This window comes from Cricetulus griseus, chromosome 2 (genome assembly GCF_003668045.3).
Source record: "Cricetulus griseus strain 17A/GY chromosome 2, alternate assembly CriGri-PICRH-1.0, whole genome shotgun sequence".
NCBI classification, from domain to species: domain Eukaryota; kingdom Metazoa; phylum Chordata; class Mammalia; order Rodentia; family Cricetidae; genus Cricetulus; species Cricetulus griseus.
The window spans coordinates 14,262,311-14,284,258 of NC_048595.1; the positions used below are offsets into that span (position 1 = coordinate 14,262,311).

General features: G+C 50.5%; 1 protein-coding gene across 14 annotated transcripts in view; it reads right to left on the bottom strand.

The window, feature by feature from the left end:
* The window catches only part of Tmco4 (transmembrane and coiled-coil domains 4), a 79,424-nt gene that overhangs the window by 14,468 nt on the left and 43,008 nt on the right, over window positions 1-21,948 (bottom strand). For 9 of the 14 annotated variants that reach the window (XM_035439462.1, XM_035439466.1, XM_027399823.2 and 6 more), the window contains 6 exons: window positions 20,375-20,472; window positions 19,892-20,035; window positions 19,168-19,287; window positions 17,814-17,978; window positions 16,542-16,678; window positions 13,050-13,134 (listed from right to left, as the gene is read on the bottom strand). In XM_035439462.1, coding sequence (XP_035295353.1) covers window positions 13,050-13,134; window positions 16,542-16,678; window positions 17,814-17,978; window positions 19,168-19,287; window positions 19,892-20,035; window positions 20,375-20,472 — 749 coding nt within the window. Of the gene's footprint in view, window positions 1-8,744; window positions 8,994-13,049; window positions 13,135-16,541; window positions 16,695-17,813; window positions 17,979-19,167; window positions 19,288-19,891; window positions 20,036-20,374; window positions 20,473-21,948 lie in introns of those variants that run through there. The other 5 variants (XM_027399824.2, XM_027399825.2, XM_035439469.1 and 2 more) reach the window with 4 other exon arrangements.

Consider the following 21,948-nt stretch of genomic DNA (forward strand, 5'->3'; position numbering starts at 1 on the left):
CACTGGATTTCAAAATGTAAAACTAACCAGACTGAAGAATCCAGACTTGTGGCCTAATTAAGTCTTTGGGTCCCCTGTCACTCACCGAAAGCGGTGATTATCTGAGGAAGTCCCTGCTGTAGTGCCCAGTACAGTTCTCTGCTAAAGCTGATAAAAATCTTTCCAGCCTGACCTTCTGCTCACAGCTCCCGTTTTAGAACCTTTGGACCTTTCTAATGAGCAAAGGCCAAAGACACTGAGTGAGATTCAGCTGGCTAATTAAGTCTGAACAGAGCACCTAGGCCCTGTAAGAAAATGGCGCAACATAGACCACATGGGTTGGGTTGAAATGGAGGCCTTGTTCTCTGTGGAGCTGGCATCTCCGTGTCCCTACATGTCCCCTGGTCAGTACTTTTTTGTTCTTTGCCTTGACTAAGGAAGCTAATAGCTAAATTCATAGCTTAATTATTGCACAGGCTAATAATAGAGAAAAACACAGTGTCCTGCTCTTTCTTTTCCCCTCCCAACTTGACAGAAGTTAGAATCATCTGGAAAGAGGAAGTAAAATTGAGAAAAACACGCTCAACCTGTAGTCAAGTCTGTGGGGCGTCTTCTGGGGGGGAGGGCTCAGTCCACGGGGGTGGGGCCTGGGTTCTATAAGAAAGCAGACTGAGCAAGCCATAGGGAGCAAGGCGGTAAGCAGCACCCCTCCATGGCCTCTGCATCAGTTCCTGCCTCCAGGTTCCTGCCCTGCTTGAGTTCCTGCCTTGGCTTTCCTCAGGGATGGACTGTAAAATGTAAGGTGAAATAAACCCTTTCCTCCCCAAGTTGCTTTCGGTCATGGTGTTTATCACAGTGATAGCCATGCTGAGACACAGGGTAATAACTACTGTAGCCAAATCTCCTGCATGGCTACTGCTTCCTGGCTGCCACATCCTGCTTTAGAGATGCCTTTCCATTTCATGGTGTGGTTAGTCCCGTAACCTTTTCTCGGGAGACTAAACATGTGGAACTTGCTTTCTCATCTGGGGACAGCACAGTTGGTTTGGACGCAGGCTTGGCTGTGAACTCTTCTGGATCTAAGTTCTGCTCTCTTGCCTGGAAACTCGAGCAAGAGTTTATAGGTATAGGTATCTCCTATACCGCCCCACCCCTGTCTTTGTGATATTGGGGCTTGAACTCGAGGTCTTGTGCATGCTAGGCAGGCACTTTACTGCCAAGTCACATCCTAGCTCTGCTCTGCTATGAACATTAATGTATTTCCTGGCCTTCACCGCACCAGAGCCAGCAATGTCTACCTCTTAGGGCTGTTAGTTTCACTCAGTGACAGAAAACAGGCAAAGCCCTTCCCACACGGCCTGTCCCATAGTCCACAGCCAGCAGGTTGTGTTAAAACTCAGAATGACTATGACAGGCAGTGGTATCATTTTTACTAATCAGGCTAATGTTCCAAGCATCGAAGTGACTTGCTCAAGTTCACACAGACAGAAATCAGTAGAGTCTGGGCTTGAATTCAAATCTCTGAACTCTACAATCAATGCTCCTTTACTCCTTCGACCCTCCCTGTTGTCCTGCATCTTGAGACACTTGGAAGGGTGATAAATGAGTCTGTAGATGTGGAAGGGATGTGGGCCAGCCAGAGAGGACAGAAGAGAGGGACCCCAGGGTCCAGCGGAAGCAAGCTCTCTAATTGCTTAGCAAATATGCCCCGAGGCATGTTGGCTCAGCCCTGACTGCATGGACTGGGCCACTTGATAGAGACAATATATATCGCCCTGAATTAATTCCCTTCAAGTCCCTCTAGAATGAAGAGGAGAATAAATGCATAAATAAGCTGAGGCAGGAATTGATTTCTTGGTTCACAGGGCTTTTTTGCTGGCGGAGCCAGCTAGCATGAGTCAGTCTGAATTGAACTCCCTCTCCAACTGTCCAATTTTAAAAATCTTTTCAAAGCAAATACATAGAAAAAAATGAAGGAACGGTCCGTTATGATCTGGGACCCAGGGTCTCTTAGTGTGCGCTCCAATGGAGGCTCTCCTTGGCAGCAGGCAGCATCGCCTTTACCCCTGCCACCAGCTGGCATCCTTCCCAAAGCAAATTGGTGCCCTTGGCTGGGAGACAGACCACTGTTGCCGGGTGGAGGAGAGGGGGAGCAGGGAGGCTGTTTATCTTGGCTAACTCTGGCATTGCTCATTTCCTGCTCACTTGACAGGTGTGCTTCCTGTCTGGGTTTCCAGAGGGCAGTGGGGGTGGGGTAGGTATCCACACAATCCATAGGAACTTCTGGGCAGTTTAGGGTGGAGCATCTTGGTGTGGCAGTGTCACTGAGAGACTAGGACAATGGCTCAATCAGTTGTCCCCTGCATCCAGTGTGCTGTGGTGTCTCTTAGGCTAAGGCTCATGACCCTGCCCCTCTCTTCCAAAGGCTTTGGTGACAGGGCATGTCCTGTATGCTGTGAATATATGTTTCTCTTATTGGTTGATTAATAAAGCTGTTTCAGTCAATGGACAGGCAGGATTTAGCCAGGTGGGAAATCCAAATAGAGATAGAAAAAGGTAGTAGGCAGAGTCAAGGAGATGACATAGCTACCAAGGAGGTAGGATGCCCAGGCTTTCTCCAGTGGAGATACATAGATTAACAGAAATGCATTAATAATTAAGAGAGAGCTAGCCAATAATAAGCCTGAGCCATCGGCCTAACAGTTTATAATTAATATAAGCCTCTGTGTGTTTATTTGTGACTAAATGGCTGTGGGACCAGGTGAGACAGAAACATCCGTCAACACCTTGGTAGTTTCCTTCTGTAGGAAGAAATCACAGCATGCTTCATGGCTGTCCCCATAGATCTCATCTGTAAGTCAGTTAGCTGGAAATAAATAGGTGACAAATCAGAGAGGGCTGATCCCGTGGCTACCTCCTAAGCCACGTGCTCACTGTTTGAAGTGGTGGAATAATGGTCTACACTCCAGGGTGTGGTGTGAAGAGATGTCAGCCTCAGCTAGATGGCTCCCAAGAATGTGATGTGGAAGGCAGGAAGAGCACCCATTTTAAAGCACCTGCTACGTGCCAGTGGCTGAGTTGGATGACTGGCACCCCACTGCTGACACCCCACCCCCAACACTCTCAAGAGCCCAACCTATGTATCGGGGAGGGCTGTTTATTTCAACCCACCTAGCTCTATGAGGGTGGGGCTTTCTCTACCATCTCTCCACAGCCTGGTACAGAACTTGGCACACAGTAAGCACATCATAAATGAGCCAATGGAGGGGAACACCACTGTGGTCTGATCTGGGGCGTGGCTGTGGTTGGAAGTACATCACCAGGAGTGGCTGCCATAGAGTTCCATGGTGATGCAGGAGCTCCAGAGTTGGGGAAAGACACTAGGGTATACACCTTCACTGTCTTCATGCTCCTTAACGTGTGTGTATGTGTACATGTATGCTTGTGTGTGGAGGCCAGAGGTTAACCTCCGTGTCGCTCCTCAGGGACAGTCTTTTACTTGAACTCGACAACTTGGCTAGACTGGCTGGCCAGCAGACCCTAGGAATCCACCTCCACCTGGCTCTGCCTCCACAGCACCGAGATTAGACACCACCATGGCCAATTGTTTCTTTCTTTCTTTTTTTTTTTTTTGTCTTTTTGGTTTTTTGAGATGGGCTTTTCTGTGGCTTTGGAGGCTGTCTTGAACTCCTAGAGATCTTCCTGCCTTTGCCTCTCGAGTGCTGGGATGAAAGGCTTATGCCACCACTGCCTGGCTGGCCAATTGTTTCTTATGTGGGTGCAGGGGATGGAATTCAGGCCCCTGTGCTTGTAAGGCAGGCACTTCATCCACCAAGCCACTTCTCCAGTCCTTACTTCACCACCTCTAAATCCCAGCGTGCATGTAGAAGACAGGCAGAATTACCTGTCTCATGGTTGGGGGAGACTTGAGGAGAGTGTGTATTAAAGTATAGTCTGATGAAGGAGCAGAGGGTTGGGCCTTCCCACGTGGACTGTAGCATCCATTCCTGTTATACACTATCCCCACCCTCAGTGCCTTGTGTCTCCAGTCGCTGTCACCAGCCCATCCCCTCTGAATCTCTGCACAATGGGCACAGGCCAGAGCTGACCGCTACCAAAGCAGCTCTGATTCTGGCTGGGATCTGCCCGGCCCCACTCGAAGTCTGATGGGACCCAAGGCTGGGCAGTGGCTTTGGCTCTGCCCCTTTGCTGGTGATACCCTCCATGGGTGCTGCAGGAGAGCTGGTGGCTGGGCTTCTGAGCTCCTGGAACCACACACTGAGGCTCTCCCCTAAGGGCCTCAGGGCTTGCTTCGCTTGCGTTTCCTAGGAAGGTTTCCCACACCTTCCAAGTTGGAAGGACTGTTCTTGGAGGGAACGCTAGGGAAAGAAGTTCACCAGCAGACAAAGAAACTCTGGCTCAGATATTTGGATGCTTGGTCACCAGGGAATAGAACTGTTTGAGAAGGATTAGAAGCATTAGGAGGTGGGGCCTGGTTGGAGGAAGTGTGTCACTAGAGGGTGGGCTCTGAGGTTTCAAAAGACCATGTTAGGCCCAGTGTCTTCCCCCCTACCCCCCCACCCCCCTACCTGTCACCTGCTGCCTGCAGATCATGATGTAAAGCTCCATACCATGACTGTCTGCTTCCCACTACGATGATCACGGACCAACCCTCTGAAACTGTAAGCCAGCTTTCTTATAAGAATTGCCTCAGTCATGGTGTCTCCTCATAGCTATAGAACAGTGACTAAGACAGGGTCCATATTGTCTTGGCTGACCCCTTAGCTGAGACTTCATTGCAGAAGCCAGAATCCCACTGAGGCCTTCCGGCTGCTGGTTTCTAGTGTGGGCTCGGGAAACAGAGCCTGCCCTGGGGAACTGTGGGGCCCCATAGGAGATGTAAGAATAAGACAGTTCAGACCATCAGCCTTTTGAGCACCTGGTAGGAGGCCACCCCACCTGTCCCTCCTCTGTGTTAAGGATGTCTATGTTCCTTGCTTTGGTCAATGAATGTGGCATGCGTCACTTCAAGATAAAAGCCCTTTAGGGGTCAGAGTGTGACGGGCACATAGTGAAGTGTCAGGCTGAGTGACTACAGCTAGCAGCACACCTGCCAACCCACAGTGGACAGGCAACATGAGTGGAGAACTCTCTATCGTTCTATAGCTTTAAGAGCGTGGGACGGTGCACTAGAGAGGTGGCTCAGTGGTTAGAGCACTGGCTGCTCTTCCAGAAGACCCACGTTCAACTCTCAGCACCCACATGGTGGCTCCCAGCTGTTTCTAACTCTAGTCCCAGGGAATCCTACTTTCTCCTTTGGCCTCCCCGGGGAAGCAGGCACTCAGGTGGGGCTCAGACAAACAGGCAGGCAAAATATTCATAATCATAAACAGAGTAAAAAAAGAGTTGGGGATATTGGGGACAGGGCTGAGTGGTGAAAGCGCTCGGAGCTCAGATCTCCAGAACCCAGGTAAATGCCATGTGGGTCTGGCAGCCCATCCATGATCCCCAGAGCAGCTGCCTAATGAGAGTAGCCATATCAAAAAGCTCTGGGTTTGCTGGAGGAACCAAGCCTCAATGAATAAAGGCGAAAGAGTGTTTTGAGGATGATTCCAGACATCAACCATTGGTATTCACACGAACATGCACACACATACATACATGCATGTGTATCCCACATACATACAAACATGAATACATATTTGTACATAACACACATGAAAAGTATAAAGTAAAAAAAAAGAATTGGGGATGTTTGTCACTACCCTATAACCTGGTCTATCCTGACTTGAAGGCTTGGTAGACCTCAAGTTCAAATCACTTACAGAGCACACTCTCTGATGGATTTATCCCAGGTACAGGGGGCTAAGAAGTTCATGAGACATATCCCTGTGCTCAAGGGACTTGTAGGTGACACTAATCTGAAAAGAAGATAACCATGTTGAGCCCGAGGGAGGGGCAGGTCAGGCTGTGAGGGGATCCTATGAACTGTGCCTCATCCCTCAGTGCAGCAATACTCAAGGTCAGCATCACAAGGGACATGAAGCATGAAGACAATGGTCCAACCCCTCACCCTGCACATTGGGGAGAGGGGAGGAAGGATGAGCTAGTTTTGGGAGGGTGAAGGGGAGCCTGGAAGATGCTTACAGTCTCTGGGTTACTCTGATTTACAACCACAGATCATTACTGGCTCTCAGGGGACTCCAGAAAGCAATGGGTGGACCCTGATGTACTAGAGTAAATCCTTCTCTTCAACTCCTCAGATCACGGCAGCTTGCCTGCAATTAGGAGAGGCTCTCACTGGGTGCTAAATAACCAGGGCTTCCTGGAACCAGACAGGGAGGTGGAATGAGTTAGACAAGAAACAGGAGACAGGGAGAGAGGGTAAGGAATCCATCCAAGATGGCGGTCAGCTAGAGATTGCTGTCCCATTGTCAGTAACCCAGGCTCAAGATGGCGAACAGGTTGGCATGGCTACAGGAACAAGGAGGACCTGCAGTCCTTGACCCCTATGATGGCTAAGTTTTCTCTAGTGAGGATTACAGGTGACGCCATCTACATGAGAGCTCGCATCTGTTGGACTCTGGAAGATTCCAGCACATTCTACACCCTTGTTTACTGATTGTGTGTGTGCTTGCATGTACCTTGGTGCATATGTGGTAGTCAGAGGACAACTTGCAGAATGGTTCTCTCCTTCTACCTTGTGGGTCCTGGGGACTGAACTCATGCACCTTCCCTCACTGAACCATCTCACCAGCCCCCACGCCCCAGCGTATTCTAATACTCAGAAATTCTCCCTGATCTCTATTATGGACCCACGTCTCTGTGCAATGTCACCACTACAGTTTGGATAAGCCTTTTTCACAGGCCCATCTGAAGGCTTGATTCCCCAGCCTGTGGTATGACTGACACAGGTGGGACCTTCAGGAAGTAGAGGATTATGGGAGGCATTCAGATTACTGGGGGGGGGGCAGTGGTTTCCCTTCAAGGGAATACTGGGGCTCCAGTGTCCTCCTTTCTTTGCTCCTTGGCCACTGTGAGGTGAGAGTTTTCTCTGCCTTGTGTTTCAGCCTTGCCCCAGGCCCTAAAACAGCGGGTCAGTTGACGATAGACTGAAACCTCCATATCCTGGGCCCAAATCCTCTTTCCTACTCAGAAGTTGATTGCCTCAGGGACTTTGTCACACCACTGAAAGCTGAACCACTGAGTACAACCTCACCATGACTCTGTCACATACGCTCTTGTGTTGCCTAGGAGCTAACTGGAGCTCAGGGAGAGTAGCTGGCAGACTTGGGTGGTGGGTCTAGGACTCACAATACAAGCTCACGCTCCAGAGCTGGTGTCCTTGCAGCGAATAGGCCAGTGACAGTAGGAAGAGCTGGGCAGGCCCCTCACCTAACGACTGCAGACACCCAAATCCTGCCATTTTGCCACTGCCAGGCATGGGCCAGGCCTGAGCATGAGTGTGGATATTTGTGAGAGTGTGGAGAACCTGTTCTCACTCATTCTACTTTATGGGGTTGGGTCAAAGCAGTTTAGCAAAGAAAGAGACTGCTTTTGTCCCTACAGGGCAACCCCAGAGGCTGGATATACAGGCTGGGCTCTGGGGACTTGGGATCCTCAGTTCTGCTCCTCAGGGGGTGATGTTTTAACTTTGCAGGAGTCTCTGGATTATGTTTTGGGAAGAAAAGGACGGAGTGGAAGTCCAAGTGGCTCTTAGGCCTAACAGGAGAGATGTCTCTACAGCCAGGCATCTCCAAGAAGTCAGGTAGAGCCACACACAGCTGGGCAGCCACCTGTACAGAGGGAACCTTCCTCGGTCCTGAGGAGAAAGCCTCAGAATACAGAGCCGAAGATGTTAGGAGCACAGCAGCTGCCTCCCCTGGAGTAAGTCACAGCTAACAAAGAGTTCTCAACCAAGGTGAATGGTTGTGGGTTGTCTTCTCACCTTCCGTTACTGGGTTCTGGGGAATGAACTCAGGTCTTGGTGACAGACACCCTACCCACTGGGCTATCCCACTGGCCCTGTGCTCAGGTGGCTCTGAGGTGCACTCCTAGGTCACAGTCTCTAATGGGCCTGTAGGACAGGTGTGGAAAGAAGCAAGCTTAGGGAAGGACACCCGGGGAGAGTGGAGAGCAGTCTAGCATTGGGGTGGATGTCACGTGGCCTCTGCCAGGCTGCCTGCCCTGCCACCTGCTGGCCTGTGACCTGGCTCCCCAATCTGTGCTTCAGTGAGCTCATCTGTGGACGGACGGACGGCCACTCTAATCAGAGCTCTCTCCCAGGGCTGCTGATTACACAAGCTCCTGTATGTTGAGAGCTCAGCACGTCTAGGTGCAGGGAAATACCGTTAATGAAAATGTGATTACTCCTACTGTTGAAGGAGAACCACACGGGCAGGGGGGGGGGAATAGGGTGCAGGAGCAGAGATGGGAGAGCACCCAGAGGGAACACAGGTTGGCTGGGTGTGTGAACTGCTGAGTGTGGCTGAGTGTGGAGCGGGCAGCAGGTGGTAGAGAAGATGCTGGAAGGGAGGTCGTCTGTGGACCTCGGGTGTTCCTGAGAAGTCTGCACCTTGTGCAGAGAACAGTGGGCTCTGTAGGCCCCTGGGATCTGCGGAGTTGCTGTGTGTGTCGGGTGTGGGATTGAGCATGCGTGGGTGGGCTATAGTGACCAGTGGCCACCTCTCTAGCAGCTCATGTGTGGGGTTGACTCAGTTGCTCATTTGTTCCAGGATTCAGAGACTTCAGCCTTTCCCAGCATCCAGCCAGTCAGCTCCAGCTCTACCTTGCATCCCAGCATGTCCACCATCCCACAGCAGGCTTCTCCTAGAGGCTGTGGAAGCCCCAGGCACACCACTTCCGGATGCACCCTGGAATCCTGCCTTTGTCTGTGTGTCGATGACTGCCCCAGAGGTCCTCTCTGCAAGTCCCCTCCAACGTTCGGAGTCTGTGTCCTCTCTATACGACACTGATGAGGAAGGGCACTGGATGGCTTTTTGGCAGTTTCTCATCTGTGAAGCAGGGAGAGAGCTGCTACACCCACCTCCAGGGGGTGCTGCTGGTGTGTGTGTGTGTGTGTGTGTGTGTGTGTGTGTGTGTGTGTGTGTGTGGAGATGCTGAGAAATGAGGAACTGCTTGCATAAGCTAAGAGCATGGCTGTTGCCAGTCCACACCAACCCACATGCAGGCGACCTTGCTTGCTTCCCTAGCCCCCAGTGAAGCTCTTGCTTATGCTAAATACCTTGACATGCCAAACAGTGGGGTGACAGACCCTGCCCATCTGGGGTTCATGCCCATTGTGAGGCTGGAAAGGGGAGCCTGTGAAGCTCAAGGATACAGAGAATCAGGTGTCCCCCATTTACACAGCACTTCCCTCCATTCCTGTGCCCTGCATAACCTTAGTTTAGAGCTTACAGAGAGAAACTGGTCTTTGCTGAACGCAGGCACCAATGCATGCATCAGAACTAGCTGCTTCCACATTTGTGATCTCATTTTAACCCCTTAACCACCCTGTGGGGTAAGTATATAAAGTCCCATATCAGGTGGAGGCATGAAGAGGTTAGGTAAGTAGCGCACAGTGACAAAGCTGAATGGGCTAAGTGTTCTCACTGGCAGGTCAGGAGAGGTGGGAAAGACCCAGAGAGAAACGGCTTTGGGAGTCGTTACTACCAAAGGCTGTGTACAGGCACACACACCCGAACACTGCCCTGGCCAACCCTGAGAAGCCACCTGCCCTTCTCTCTTTTCTCTCCAGCTTCCAGACTCAACACAGCTGCTGGGCAGTCTCATTCCCAGCCACCATGTTGACAAGACTCACTATGCCCAGCAGGGGAACTGAAGCCTGGCTTGCATTAGATCAGTGGTTCTTAACCTGACCCCTTTGAGGGGGTGTGTCGAATGACCCTTTCACAGGGGTTGTAAATCAGGTATCTTTCATATCAGATGTTTACTTTATGATTCGGATCAGTAGTAAAGTTACAGTTACGAAGTAGCAATGAAAATAACTTTATGGTTGGAGGGGTCACTACAACATGAGGAACAGTGTTAAAGGGGTACAGGATTAGCAAGGTTGAGAAGCACTGTATTAGATGGTTGATGGTAACATGTAATTTATATCACCTGGAGGCAGAGGCTGTCTTTTTTTTTTTTTTTTTGGTCTTCATGACGAACTGCATCTATTCATAAAAGCATGTCACTCTAAGTAGAGGGAGCCAGGTGCACGGTTTGCAGATGGGGTAGGGAAATGACAACTGTTATAAGGATGGCAGCCTTCCAAAGGCCTCCTGGGGAAATGGCCTAAGAGAGCAGCAAGGAGCCAACAAACAACAGATACACGAGTGAAGTTCCAACTGTGACTGGCTGCACGAGGGGCACAGAGACCTCATCAGGCTGCCAGAGAATCATGGGAAGTGGCTTGACTTTGCCTTCTCAAGCCCTGGTGTTTGGTGAGGTGGTTTTTACACCAGTCTTTAACAACAGACAGGATGTTGGGGTCCGGGATACAAGAAGGGGGTGTTTTATGTGTGTCTGCCTGTTTGCCTGGTGATGGCACTCCAGGGAACTACCAGGAGCACAGCACATCCCAGGTGGCCACTGGCCCTGCAACCACAGAATGACCTAGATCTAGCTAGCTGCTGGCAGCAAGGCCACTGACTTCACAGCCAGAACACAGCCCGTATCAGATCAATTAAACCAGAGGCAGCCATGAGCTCCTGAGCACATCTGTGTTGCACCCCTCTGAGTCTAGGGGTGCTTTGTATGTAGTGCCACTGTGACCATAGCTGACTGATACACACTCCTCTTGCCTCTTTAGAGTGTGTATGCTTTTATATAGACAATTTCACCACTTGGGAAATCTCAACACACTTTTTTCTAAGAGAGATAAGCTAGCTGTGCAGTGATCATTTGTATAAAGTAGCAACACAGAACGCAGCAGTTGGAAAGCTGTTGGGACTCAAAAAAGTCATAGGGGGTGGCAAAGAACTGAGGAAAGGGAGACACTGTGGCTCTCTGGGGGCTCATCCAATAGTCCTGGGTGTCATAGGTTAGTTAACTGAGGTAGGTGGATTGACTTGCTATATATCTGTATCTATATCATATCAATCAATCAATCTATCTATCTATCTATCTATCTATCTATCTATCTATCTGTGGTACCCAAGAGAGGGAAGAATGTTCACCCTGCTTCCCTGCTGGTTCTTGCCTGACCTCTGGCTACAGTTTGGATTTTCCTGGTGAGCATAGCCCCTTTCACAGCTGGCTGCCAGCCCTTTTGTATGGTGGTTGCAGGTAAACCAGAGGTACCTGAAATAGGACCCCAGTGTCTCCCCATTGCTTGCACTGACTGGATACAAGCTGGGGAAGAAGGTTGCTACGACTAAAGGAGATGGGGGGCGGGGTGGGAGAAGGGGCTCAGGTGTGGACCTTCTGTGGTCATTGCCAAGGGTGGCATATCCTCATTGTCTGTGACCAGGAAAATGGCCCCTATTGTTGGTCTGATGGTGGGGAGACGTTTTGTCCACAAAGAGCAAGAATGAACCGACCACACTCCTGAGCTCTGGGACTTTTCCAGGACCCTTTGGTAATGCCAGTGCTGAAATGGATCCTGGCCTTTCCAGGTCTAGCTGCTGGCAGATACCCCATCTTTCTTTGCTCTTGCTGGTTGGGGAGCAGTTGTGTCATATTCCTGGGCTGACCAAGATGAGGAGCAGTGTGGATGAGCAGAGAGAAACGGATGGGTTGAGGCTTCCCATTGGCTGCTTTGAAGGTTGGCCAAAACACTGTATTGGCACCTCACTTGCTCCTCAGAACAGGGGTGGGGCCCTGGATTCTGTAATTGGGTGGGTGGGGGGAAGCTCAGTGAGGGATGGGAACAGTGGCCGCCGCCCCAGCTGTTCCTTGTCTATCTGGCCTGCTGTGTGTGCACACGGGAGTTCTCTGACAGATCTTTCTCTTGTCTGCAGTGTCTTGCATCTATAAGTGCCACCAGGAGGTGGGGGAGGAGGAAAGACTGTACCCCAGCAAGAGTGGCATACCCAGAATGCTTTGCAGCTCACTCCCCAAACAGCTTCCTCCCCCACAGCTTCTGCAGATGGATCTGAGCAGAGCTGGCATTGTGTCTGGCAGCTCTTGCCTGCCAGTGGCAGCACCCCCCACCCTCCAGTGGCAGCATCTGCCACAGCTTTCACCCATCAGTGGCAGCGCCCCCCCCCCAACTCTCATCTACCAGTGGCAGGCCCCTCAGACCTTCTGCTGCTTTACTGCAGAGAGAATGACACAGGGGCTGTACACACTCGCCAGGGTATCTACAGTAGGTTGAACGTGGCCTCCTAGAAGATTTGCTTAGATAGAATTTGTGAATAAGATCTTTTTGAGGAAAGGGTCTATGCAGGTATAATTAAAGATCTTGTGGTGGTCCTGAGTCAGAATGGGTCCTAAAGCCAATGACCCTGTTCTTGGAAGAAGAGGAAGAAGTGGTACAATGGAAGACAGACTCAGAGACTGGAGCAAAGTATCCACAGTACAAGGATCACTGAGGATGCCAATGGCTACCAAGCACCACTAAGGAATGCCAAGGGATGCTAAGGACTGCCAAGGACCACCTAGGAATGCCAAGGGCCACTGAGGACCTCTAAGGACTGCCAATGATCATTAAGAGGGGGGCAAACACCACCAAGGACCAACAAAGGATGAGTTCAGTGTTAACAATTTTCAACCACCAAAAAGGAAAACCAAGGACTGCCAAGGGATGCCAAGCCACTAGAAGCCTGAAGAAATAATGGAGCTTCATGGTGAATGTGGTCCTGCAGACCCCTTGACTTTGTGCTTCTCACTGTCACTCCCACACAAGAACATGCATCAGAGCACAAGGACCACTGTCATCATGATAGGACGGTCTGGCATTCATGTACTCTAACGCATAAACAGCACTGACCATCCTTCCATTTAAAGACTATTCACGTTTAAGGACTGGGAATGTACTGTGAAAAACTCACAACCCCAGGCCCAGAACCCAGTGTCCCGGGGGCCAACTTGAGAAGGGTATTTGTGACAATGATTGGACTTACCTTCTTCCTGGGCCATCTCTTGGAGACAGAAGTAGATGACTCTGGCTCCCAGGCTGAACCCAATCAAGGTGACAGGTCTCCGGCCCTGAGGGGAAACAGGACACAGGTGTCTGGGGAGGTTGCAGCAAGTTTAAACACATCAGTCCTGCAAACTCCTCAGCTCTTGCTTGTGTGCACAATATTCTGGCTTCCCACACTCTGAAGTGTCAATCAGCGGTGTCGGGGTCCTTGCATATGCAGAAGCTGGCAGCTCTGGGTTGGCTTCTTCAAGGGCAGGTGGCTCCTGGCTGGGCCAATTCCCTTTCATCTCAAACCGTTATCAGCCATTGCTCTTCTTCCCAGTGAGGCAGAATGAGTCCATTACAAGGACTCCCTCCCTTAGACTCATCCGCCCAAGGCAAAGGACCATAGTGATGCGGGGTCCCTCTGAGGATGGAGAGATTACACACAAGGTACCATGTGATGAGGAAAAATTAGGAAGGCACGGGAGGAAACATTTTCTAGATAGGAAATGACAGGATACTGACTAGGGAGCCTGGAGGAAAGTTGAGGCATTATGGGGTGTGCTAAAGAAAAGGGAAATTGGGGAATGGGGTCCAGCTCCACACAGGAGGTGAAGGAGCAGGCAGTCAGAGCTGCTAAACATCTTAGTGTCCGTCCTCTCTCTGTCCCGAGTCTTTCTAGGCACACAGCCTGAGAGGGAGCCTCTGGAAGTCCTTTGTAGCTAAGGGTATTCCTGGGGTGGGAGTCCTGGCCAGGGGACTGAAGACCAGGGGCAGCTGTGACTCCTCGTCATGCCTTTCACTTCTGTGTTCCAACCTCTGAAAGTGCACGCAATGTTGGTGGATGTCCTCAGGCACAGAGAGACACCAGTGCTTGGCACAAGAGGCCACAGGACTGAAGGAGCTGGGGCTCCCAGAAGGCAGAGCAGTGATTTGGATGAGAACGGCCCCCAGAGGCTCATAGGTTTATTGGTCCCCAGTTGGTGCAACTGTTTGGGAAGGATTAGGAGGTGGGGTTCTGTTGAAGGAGGTGTGTGACTGGGGTGCACTTTGAGGTTTCAAAAGCCTACACCATTCCCAATTAGCTCCCTTTGCTTCATGCCTGTAGACTGAGATGTGAGCCCTTGGCTACTGCTTTAGTGCCAGGCCTGTCTGCCTGCCTAAGCCTCTGGAACTGTGAACTTCAAATTAAATACTTTCTTTTATGTTTCCTTGGTCATGGTGTCTTGACATAGCAATGGAAAAGGAACTAAGACAGAGTAAAAGTTTCTGCTGAGGCATGCACATCCTAGGTCCCAGAACCTGTGAATGTCACTTAATGTCCAGGAGAGGGACCACGGTGGTTGGACTAGGAATGGTCCCCATAGACTCGTGTGTTTGACTTCTTGGCCCATAGGGAGTGGTACTATTAGGAGGTGTGGCCTGTTGGATAAGAGTGGGGGTGGGCTTTGAGGTCTCACATGCTCAAGTTACACTCAGTGTGGCTCACAGTCTCCTGCTGCTTGCAGATCAAGAACTCTCAGCTACTCTCCCACCCTACGTCCACCTATATGCCACCATGCTTCTCGCCACGATGATAATGGACTAACCTTCCGAAACTGTAAGCCAGCCCCAATTAAATGTTTTATAAGAGTTGCTGTTATCACAGAGTCTCCTCACAGGTATAGAACAGTGACTAAGACAGAGACTTTGCAGATGTGATCTAGTCAAGAATTTTAGCTGGGTGTAGTAGCTCATGCCTGTGACAGGCAGCTGGGGCTGGATGCCTACTAGGAGTTAAAGCCATCCAGGGCTACACTGTGAGTTCTAGTGCAGCCTGGGCTGCAGAGTGAGACACTGTCCCAACCAAAATCAAACAAACAAAAAAAGAGGGGTGCAGGAGGGAAAAGGAATCAGTAATCAGAGGGAATCAGGAGTCAGAGGAAACCAGGAGGAGGAGCAGAGAGGTAGAAGAAGCCTGTGGATGCTCCAGACACTGTTAGCTTTGAAGATGGAGGAAGGGTGCCCAGCAGAGGAGGACAGAGGCCCCTGGGAGCCTGAGAAGGCTAAGCAATGGACGCTTCCTTGCAGTCTCGAGAAGGAAGGCAGCCTGTGGAGGCGTATTGGATGGATGTCTTCTCTCCACACTGTGGGGAAGTATGCTCGTGTGTGAGCATGCTAACAGAGTCACTTTGCTTGATTGTTTGCACCCAGACTGCTCCATGGGAGACGACAAAGTTCCACCTTGTTTAGCCAAAGCAGCCTTGGTCTTTGCCTTTCAGCCAGATCTGCTGAAGGGCTACTCTGGTTTTCCTTTTCATTTTGGGAGGGAAAGACACAGGGATTGGCTGGTGTTTAGCAGTTTCCCAGGCAACATTCCCAGGTTGGCAGAAACTGCTGGGTCTCTCAGTATCTACTCTCCCCTTTGTCCGCAGTAATTGAATTTCTGCTGGCTGCATGCCCTTTCAGAATAAAGACTGAATTTCCTGGCTTTTTGGGCAGTGAAATGTGATCATGTGACTAGACTGGCCAAGGAGTGGACCGGAGAGGCTGCATGGCACCCCTTCAGTTCCTCCTTTCTCCTGCCTGCTAGAGCTCAGGTGCTGCCATTCTGGGGCAGGGAGTCAAGGCCACACCCAGGGTAACACGGCAAGAGGCCTCTCTCCCATGGCACATACCATCAGAGTGCCTGACAGTCACTCTAGGCTTCTCGAGCGAAAATAAACTTCACCTTGAGAGTGTGTGTGTATGTTTGTGTATGAGTGTATACATGGATGTGTGTGTGTGTGTGTGTGTGTGTGTGTGTGTGTGTGTGTGTGTGTGTGCTGGCTAGAGGTCAACACCGAGTGTCATTCCTCTCACTGGTAGAGGGAGGGTAGAAGTGGGGTTTGTTCTGATTTAGTTAGCCTTGGTGGGCAGTGAGCCCCAGGGAGCCCCTTGTTTCCACCTCCCCAGTGATGGTATTAAAAGTGAGTACCACCACTTCTGGTTTGTTTTGTTTTTAAATGCAAGCTCTGAGGGCAAGTACTTTATCAAATTTCTCTGGCCCTGGATCCAAATTTTATTCTAAAGCCATTTAAAACAATTTTTTTCGATATAGGGTTTCTCTGCGTAGCTTTGTAGACCAGGCTGGCCTCAAACTCACAGAGACCTGCTTGCCTCTGCCTCCTGAGTGCTGGGATTAAAGGAGTTCGCCACCACTGCCCAGCTATTTAAAAATTATTTTTATGTATGTGTATATGTATGCCACGTGTGTGCAGGTGCCCAAGGAGGCTGGAAGAAGAGGTCAGATTTCCTGGAGCTGTACTTATGGGTGGTTTTAAGTATCCTAGGATGCTTTCCTGATTTCAACTTGAGTGGCAGCAAAGATGGACCCCCCCCCCCCAAAGCTGCAGGGCTGATTCCAAGCATCTTACTGTTGGGCTCCCATTAGTATACATGGTCTATGCATTGGTATCCAAGCTTCCTCTGTCTGCCTCCCTCCCACCCCACATCCACCATTCCTGGGTACCTGCTGCCGTGAGAGGAGGATGTGTGCCAGGTGCTTGCCAACCTCTGCCGACCGGTGAAGACATACGCCCCAGGGATTGTCGATGACATTGGCAACACTGAGGAGGGAAGCCGGCCAAGTCAGGGCAGCCACGATACCTGGGGAGATGGGAGCCTGGAGATGAAGCAGGGGAGCCTTGCTGGGGCAGGATGGCTGATGGATGCTCTAGTCAATGCATATGGAATCTGTTTAGCCAGGAATCTGAAGGGTTTCCTAGCATCAGGCTCTGACTAGCAAAAGGGGAGATTTAAAACAAACATATCTGATACACAAACTATATCTCTTGCCCAAGCATACATCACTGTGAGATTCCAAAGACGGCCCCATCCACTCACCCCATCCAGTATCCTAGATCCATCATCCTGCCCAGCCCACGAGACTTGTATAGGGCAAAGAGAAGCATCTGTGAGGATTGAACTAGCCTTGGGTATGGGACCACCCCTGCTGCACCACTCCCACTGGTATGGGCTAGCTTGGTGTCTTCAAGAGGAGAGACACATGGGACAGAATCAAGCTGTTCAAGTTGCCTCAGGCAATCTGGTCTGATTGGGGACAGTTGGCTGACCCACAGATCCATAAGTAGGACTAGTTGAGATGGCTCAGCTCCAGCCTTGCCACTCCTGACCTATTAGTAAAAGGATTATTATGCCGTGAGCTTGGGGGTGACTTGTTAGGCAACAATAGTCAATGGCTACTTTATGCAATTGGCTGTTGCCTTGTCTCTTGGCAAAGAAAAAAAAATCACAAACTTTTCACAGAGGAAGCTGAGGCAGGAGAATTGCAAGCTTAAGGTCTGCCTGGGCTACCAATGTGAGTTCAAGGTCAGCCTGGACAAATTTTATTAACCCTGCCTTGAGATTAAAAAGTAAACACAAACTTAGGGGAGGGTAAGAACATGATCAAAATATATTTAAATTTGAAAACTTTTAAATAATAATACAAACATTCTAGTCTAAGGTTGTGATTGCTGCAGCCATTTTTGTCTCCAAATGCACAATAAAACAGTGGTTTTCCCCTCTCCACTCAAAACAAAAACAACAAAAAATGAAAACACGGTGCCAGAGAAGAGCTGATTGGTAGAATGCTCGCTTGGCATGCATGAGGTCCTAGGTTTGGTCTGCACCCTTCGTCTTTAGCATGGTGCCAGGCTCCCTTGGGTCACAAGCATTCGAGGATTTGGTGCCACAGTATCACACAGTGTCATACCATGGCCGATCAGGGAAGGGTGCTTACCGGAGAGCACGGTGTACTTGAGAGCCTCCTGGGCCACCATGTTAGCGAGGCCACTGAGGATGGTCTCCAGGGCATTGCCCAGCTCCATCAGGTACTTGGCTTCCCAGGCCAAGCAGTACTGCTCCTGGCTGCGGGCTAGAGCCGTCCACGGGGCGCTGAATGTGCCTGAAGAGAACATAGACAGGTGTAGGCAGCATCCTCTATTGGCTGTGGCAGAGGAAGCCCCTCCCACTGAATCAGACAGACAACAACAGGGTCCTTTTGCTCCTGAGAGTTCTCTCTGCCATCACTCAGCTGCAGTCAGTAGAGCAGACGAGTGTACTGCCTCCTGCCCTATATATAAGTCCTTCCAGAGATGGCTTCCAATCCCAACTCTTGTCCTCATTAAGAACTAGGTGACCTTGGAGACATGACCATCTGACCTTGAACCTCACAGTGTTCATCTATGAAGTGGGAAGATGTCAGGTAAGTGTCTGAATTTCTCCAAGGTAAAGGGTTCCTTCCTCTCAGCCCAGAGGCAACGCCAACACCCAGGGGGACTAGCGCCCGGGCCCCCTGAGCTGGCAGCACCTGGACTCCAGAAACACTAACTGGGAAAGAATCCGGGAGTTGGAGGTCTAGAGTAGAAGAGTCAGGGTCACCCCATTGCTCTCAGCCTCTATTTCCTCACCTAGAACATGGAGATGGGAAATGACCTTGAGTGAGGGTGAGGAGACAGCATTACCACAGAGACAAAGACTCACCGGGACCATCTGGTCCATCCTCCCCTCCCCATGACCTCTGTCTCCAGAGCCCAGCAGGATACTCGATCTGGTCCATCTGCCTGTGGCAGATCACACACACCTGCTCCAGCCCCTGGTACAGGCACTTAACTAGCCCCCCTCTTGAATCAGTTCCCTACTTTCTTCCTCTGGCTCTTGGGGTTCCAGCCCTACGTTCCTGTCACTTGATGTCTTTGCTGTATTGTGCATTCTGTAAGAGCACAGACAATGACTGTGTTGTTCCCCGTTGACCACTGAGGGCTTGGCTTGCTGTGGGGCACACAGTAAGACTGATATTTAATAATACAGTCGGGTGACTGACTGGTGGTGGGTAGCGTGGCAAATGGATGAAGGATGGGTACACTGTAGCTATTGCTGGCTAGATAGGTGAATTCTTCTCTGGATAATGGATAGTTGGGTGCACAGGTGGATGGGTAGAAGAGAGTTTCTCACCTCTCTGGACCTATTTTTCTCTCTAGGAAATGAGCCTCCCACACCCACCCCTTAGAACACACAGAAAGAACCAGCTCAGGGTCTGACCAACAGCCGCAGACCCGGTTCCAGTCCGAGTCCCTGTCTACCCTGGTCCTCACGGTAAATGCCGGACCCAAGCCAGCCAGTGATGGCGATGGTGATGTGCAGCTGCCTGCCTTCTGTCAGAGGCAGGAACATGAACTCCTCAATGGCCCCAACTCGCTTCTTCATCTTGTATCCTGAGGACATAGAAACAAGCAGCTGTGGCCACGTATTCATACAGCAAGCACTGCCTATCTGCTCCCGGACAAATGCATTTCATCTGTGAACTCTTTAAGACAGGTACCACTACTGTCCTGATTGGAGGACAGTAGGACACTGTCCAAGGCCACCAGAGCCACACTAGCGTCTAAACTGTCACCATGTCCCAAGTTTCCTGCTGGGCCTTAACTCTCACAGAGGTGATGTTGACTGTGATTCTTGGCAGTGTTCCACATGCCTGAGTGTGACTAGGGGCCAACGGCATGGGTGAGGCTGGATGGCTGAGGCAAGGACACCAGGAAGCTTCATGCCTCCAAGGGACGGTGCCTGGGTACTTTCCTGGGTGATGGCAATAGACTGGGCTGGACTCTTTCTCAGCAAGTACTCACGGGGTGCCCATGGGAAAAAATTAGTTTGTCAAACTTTGTCCTGCCCCTGGCTGTGCTGAGGTCTGCTGCAAGCCTGGCTTGGTGGGACTCAGAAGGGGCAGAGTTGCATCATTTCCTCACACCCTGAAGAAGTCATCTGGGGTGTCCTTTCAGCTGAGTCATGCTGGATAAAAATCCTTTCCAACAACTTTACCTGTCAGGCCAGCTCCGGCTGCACCGAACAGTGAGGTCATGACTGCTATGCCAGCCACGGAGCCCAAGGCGGCTGCCCCAGCGCTGCCGATGATTGTGGCAGCTCCTGCAGCAACAAGGGGGGCAGCTAGCCCCCCAGTCACACCTGCAGGGTAAGAGCTCAGTCAGGATTAATGGGTTCTTCTCCCATGAGCTGCCCACTGCCTTCTGTGGAAGCTTGCAGCAATGCCTTTAAATTATCTTTTAAAGATAATTTAAAAAGAGACATTCTCAAATAGCTCAGGGTGGCCTCAGCCACTCTAGGCAGCCAAGAGTGGCTTTGAACTCCTGATCTTTCTGCCTCTATCTTCAAGTGCGGGGATTATAGGCAGCTTCTATCAGTGTTAATGAGTGTGTTTACTCTGAGTTTGAGAACCTGTCACATGCTGGGGCCGCCTCCCCACCGATACCCAGACCGTGAGCTAACCCCCACAGCGGGTCTCACCAATCACTGCCCCGCCTCCGACTGTGGCCAGGCCTATCAGGAGATAGCGTTTCCACTTCCTCTGCTTTTCTTTCTTCTTCCGGGATGCCTCTGCGGTCCTGGAGAGAAGAGGCTTGTCTATGACCAGTCATGGGCCAGGATCCCTTGAGATCTCCCACCTCACCAACCCTGGACCATCCGTGGCTGAGGGAAATCTCAGTGAATGGGGCACACTACTTACCCAGCAGATCCTTCCTAATGGGTGCAATTTAAATAATGAAAAGACAATAGTAATAATAGTAATAATAACAACAACAACAACAACAACAACAACAGCAAGAGAAGCACAGAATAGCTTTCACAGGAGAGATGGACCCAGAATGAGTACAGTGTGTATCCCCATCTTTCCAGCAGAATCAGCCTCCCCTGGGGATTTTGGGAAAGCCATCTCTTCCAGAGTGATTACTTGTGGGATGGGCTAGAGAAACATCTGTATGGGTGATGGTGGCCTTGTGCCAACTGCTGGATTGGTCCAGTCTCAAAACACAGACCCTAAAAACCCAGACAAAGGTGAGAAGGCATCTGCAATGACAGTGGCTGGGGTTTCTGTAATTTAGTTTTTAGTTCTTTGAGAGAGGGCTCAAGGCCCCGGCAGGCCTTCAACTATCTATGTAGCTGAGAATAGCCTCGAACTTAGGATCCGCCTGCCTCCACTTTCCAAGTGTTGTAATTGCAGGCATGCACCACCATGTCCAGGTAGGGGCCTGGAGCCCAGGGTTTTGAAAATGCTAGGTGAGCACACATCGACTGAGTGGCCATCACCAGCCTCTGTGAGAATGGCTGTCTCAAGTGCTCAGAGCCAAGATGCTCAGTTTCTTGGATGGACCTTTAACCCCTGGCTGCTTTAAGGAGATCAGGGGCAAGGAGAGAGGTGGAAGGTGGGTGGAGAGGCCATTACGAGAGAACTCTGAACCGAAGCTGGAGTTTGGACAACTGAGCATGGAGCGATCATAAATGACGAGAAACAGTTAATATTTAGTGAGTGTTTCCTCTACACTGGCCACCACACTGTGCATGTCCCATATTTGTCAAGAAGCAGTTTATTGCGGTCCCACAGTCCGGATGCTTTAAGAGATAACAGTGGTTATTCCAGAGGGGATGTGTGTGTGTGTGTGTGTGTGTGTGTGTGTAAGAGGATGCTTAAAATCTTCTAGGATAGGGGCTTAAGTAGTACACACATCCTTGGAGGTAACAGTGGCTACTGCTGCCAATAACACAGGCCTGAGCTCTAGTTTTCTGCAATATGAGGACAATAATACAATTTTGTTTTTTCGAGACAGGGTTTCTCTGTGGCTTTGGAGGCTGTCCTGGAACTAGCTCTTGTAGACCAGGCTGGTCTCGAACTCACAGAGATCTGCCTGCCTCTGCCTCCCGAGTGCTGGGATTAAAGGTGTGCACCACCACTGCCTGGCTAATACTACATATTTTTAAAAAGAGAAATTTTTTACTACATTAATTTATTGTGTGCGTGTGTGGATGTGTAGGATTGAGGACAACATATGGGAGGAGGTTTTCTCCCGCCACCATGTGGATCC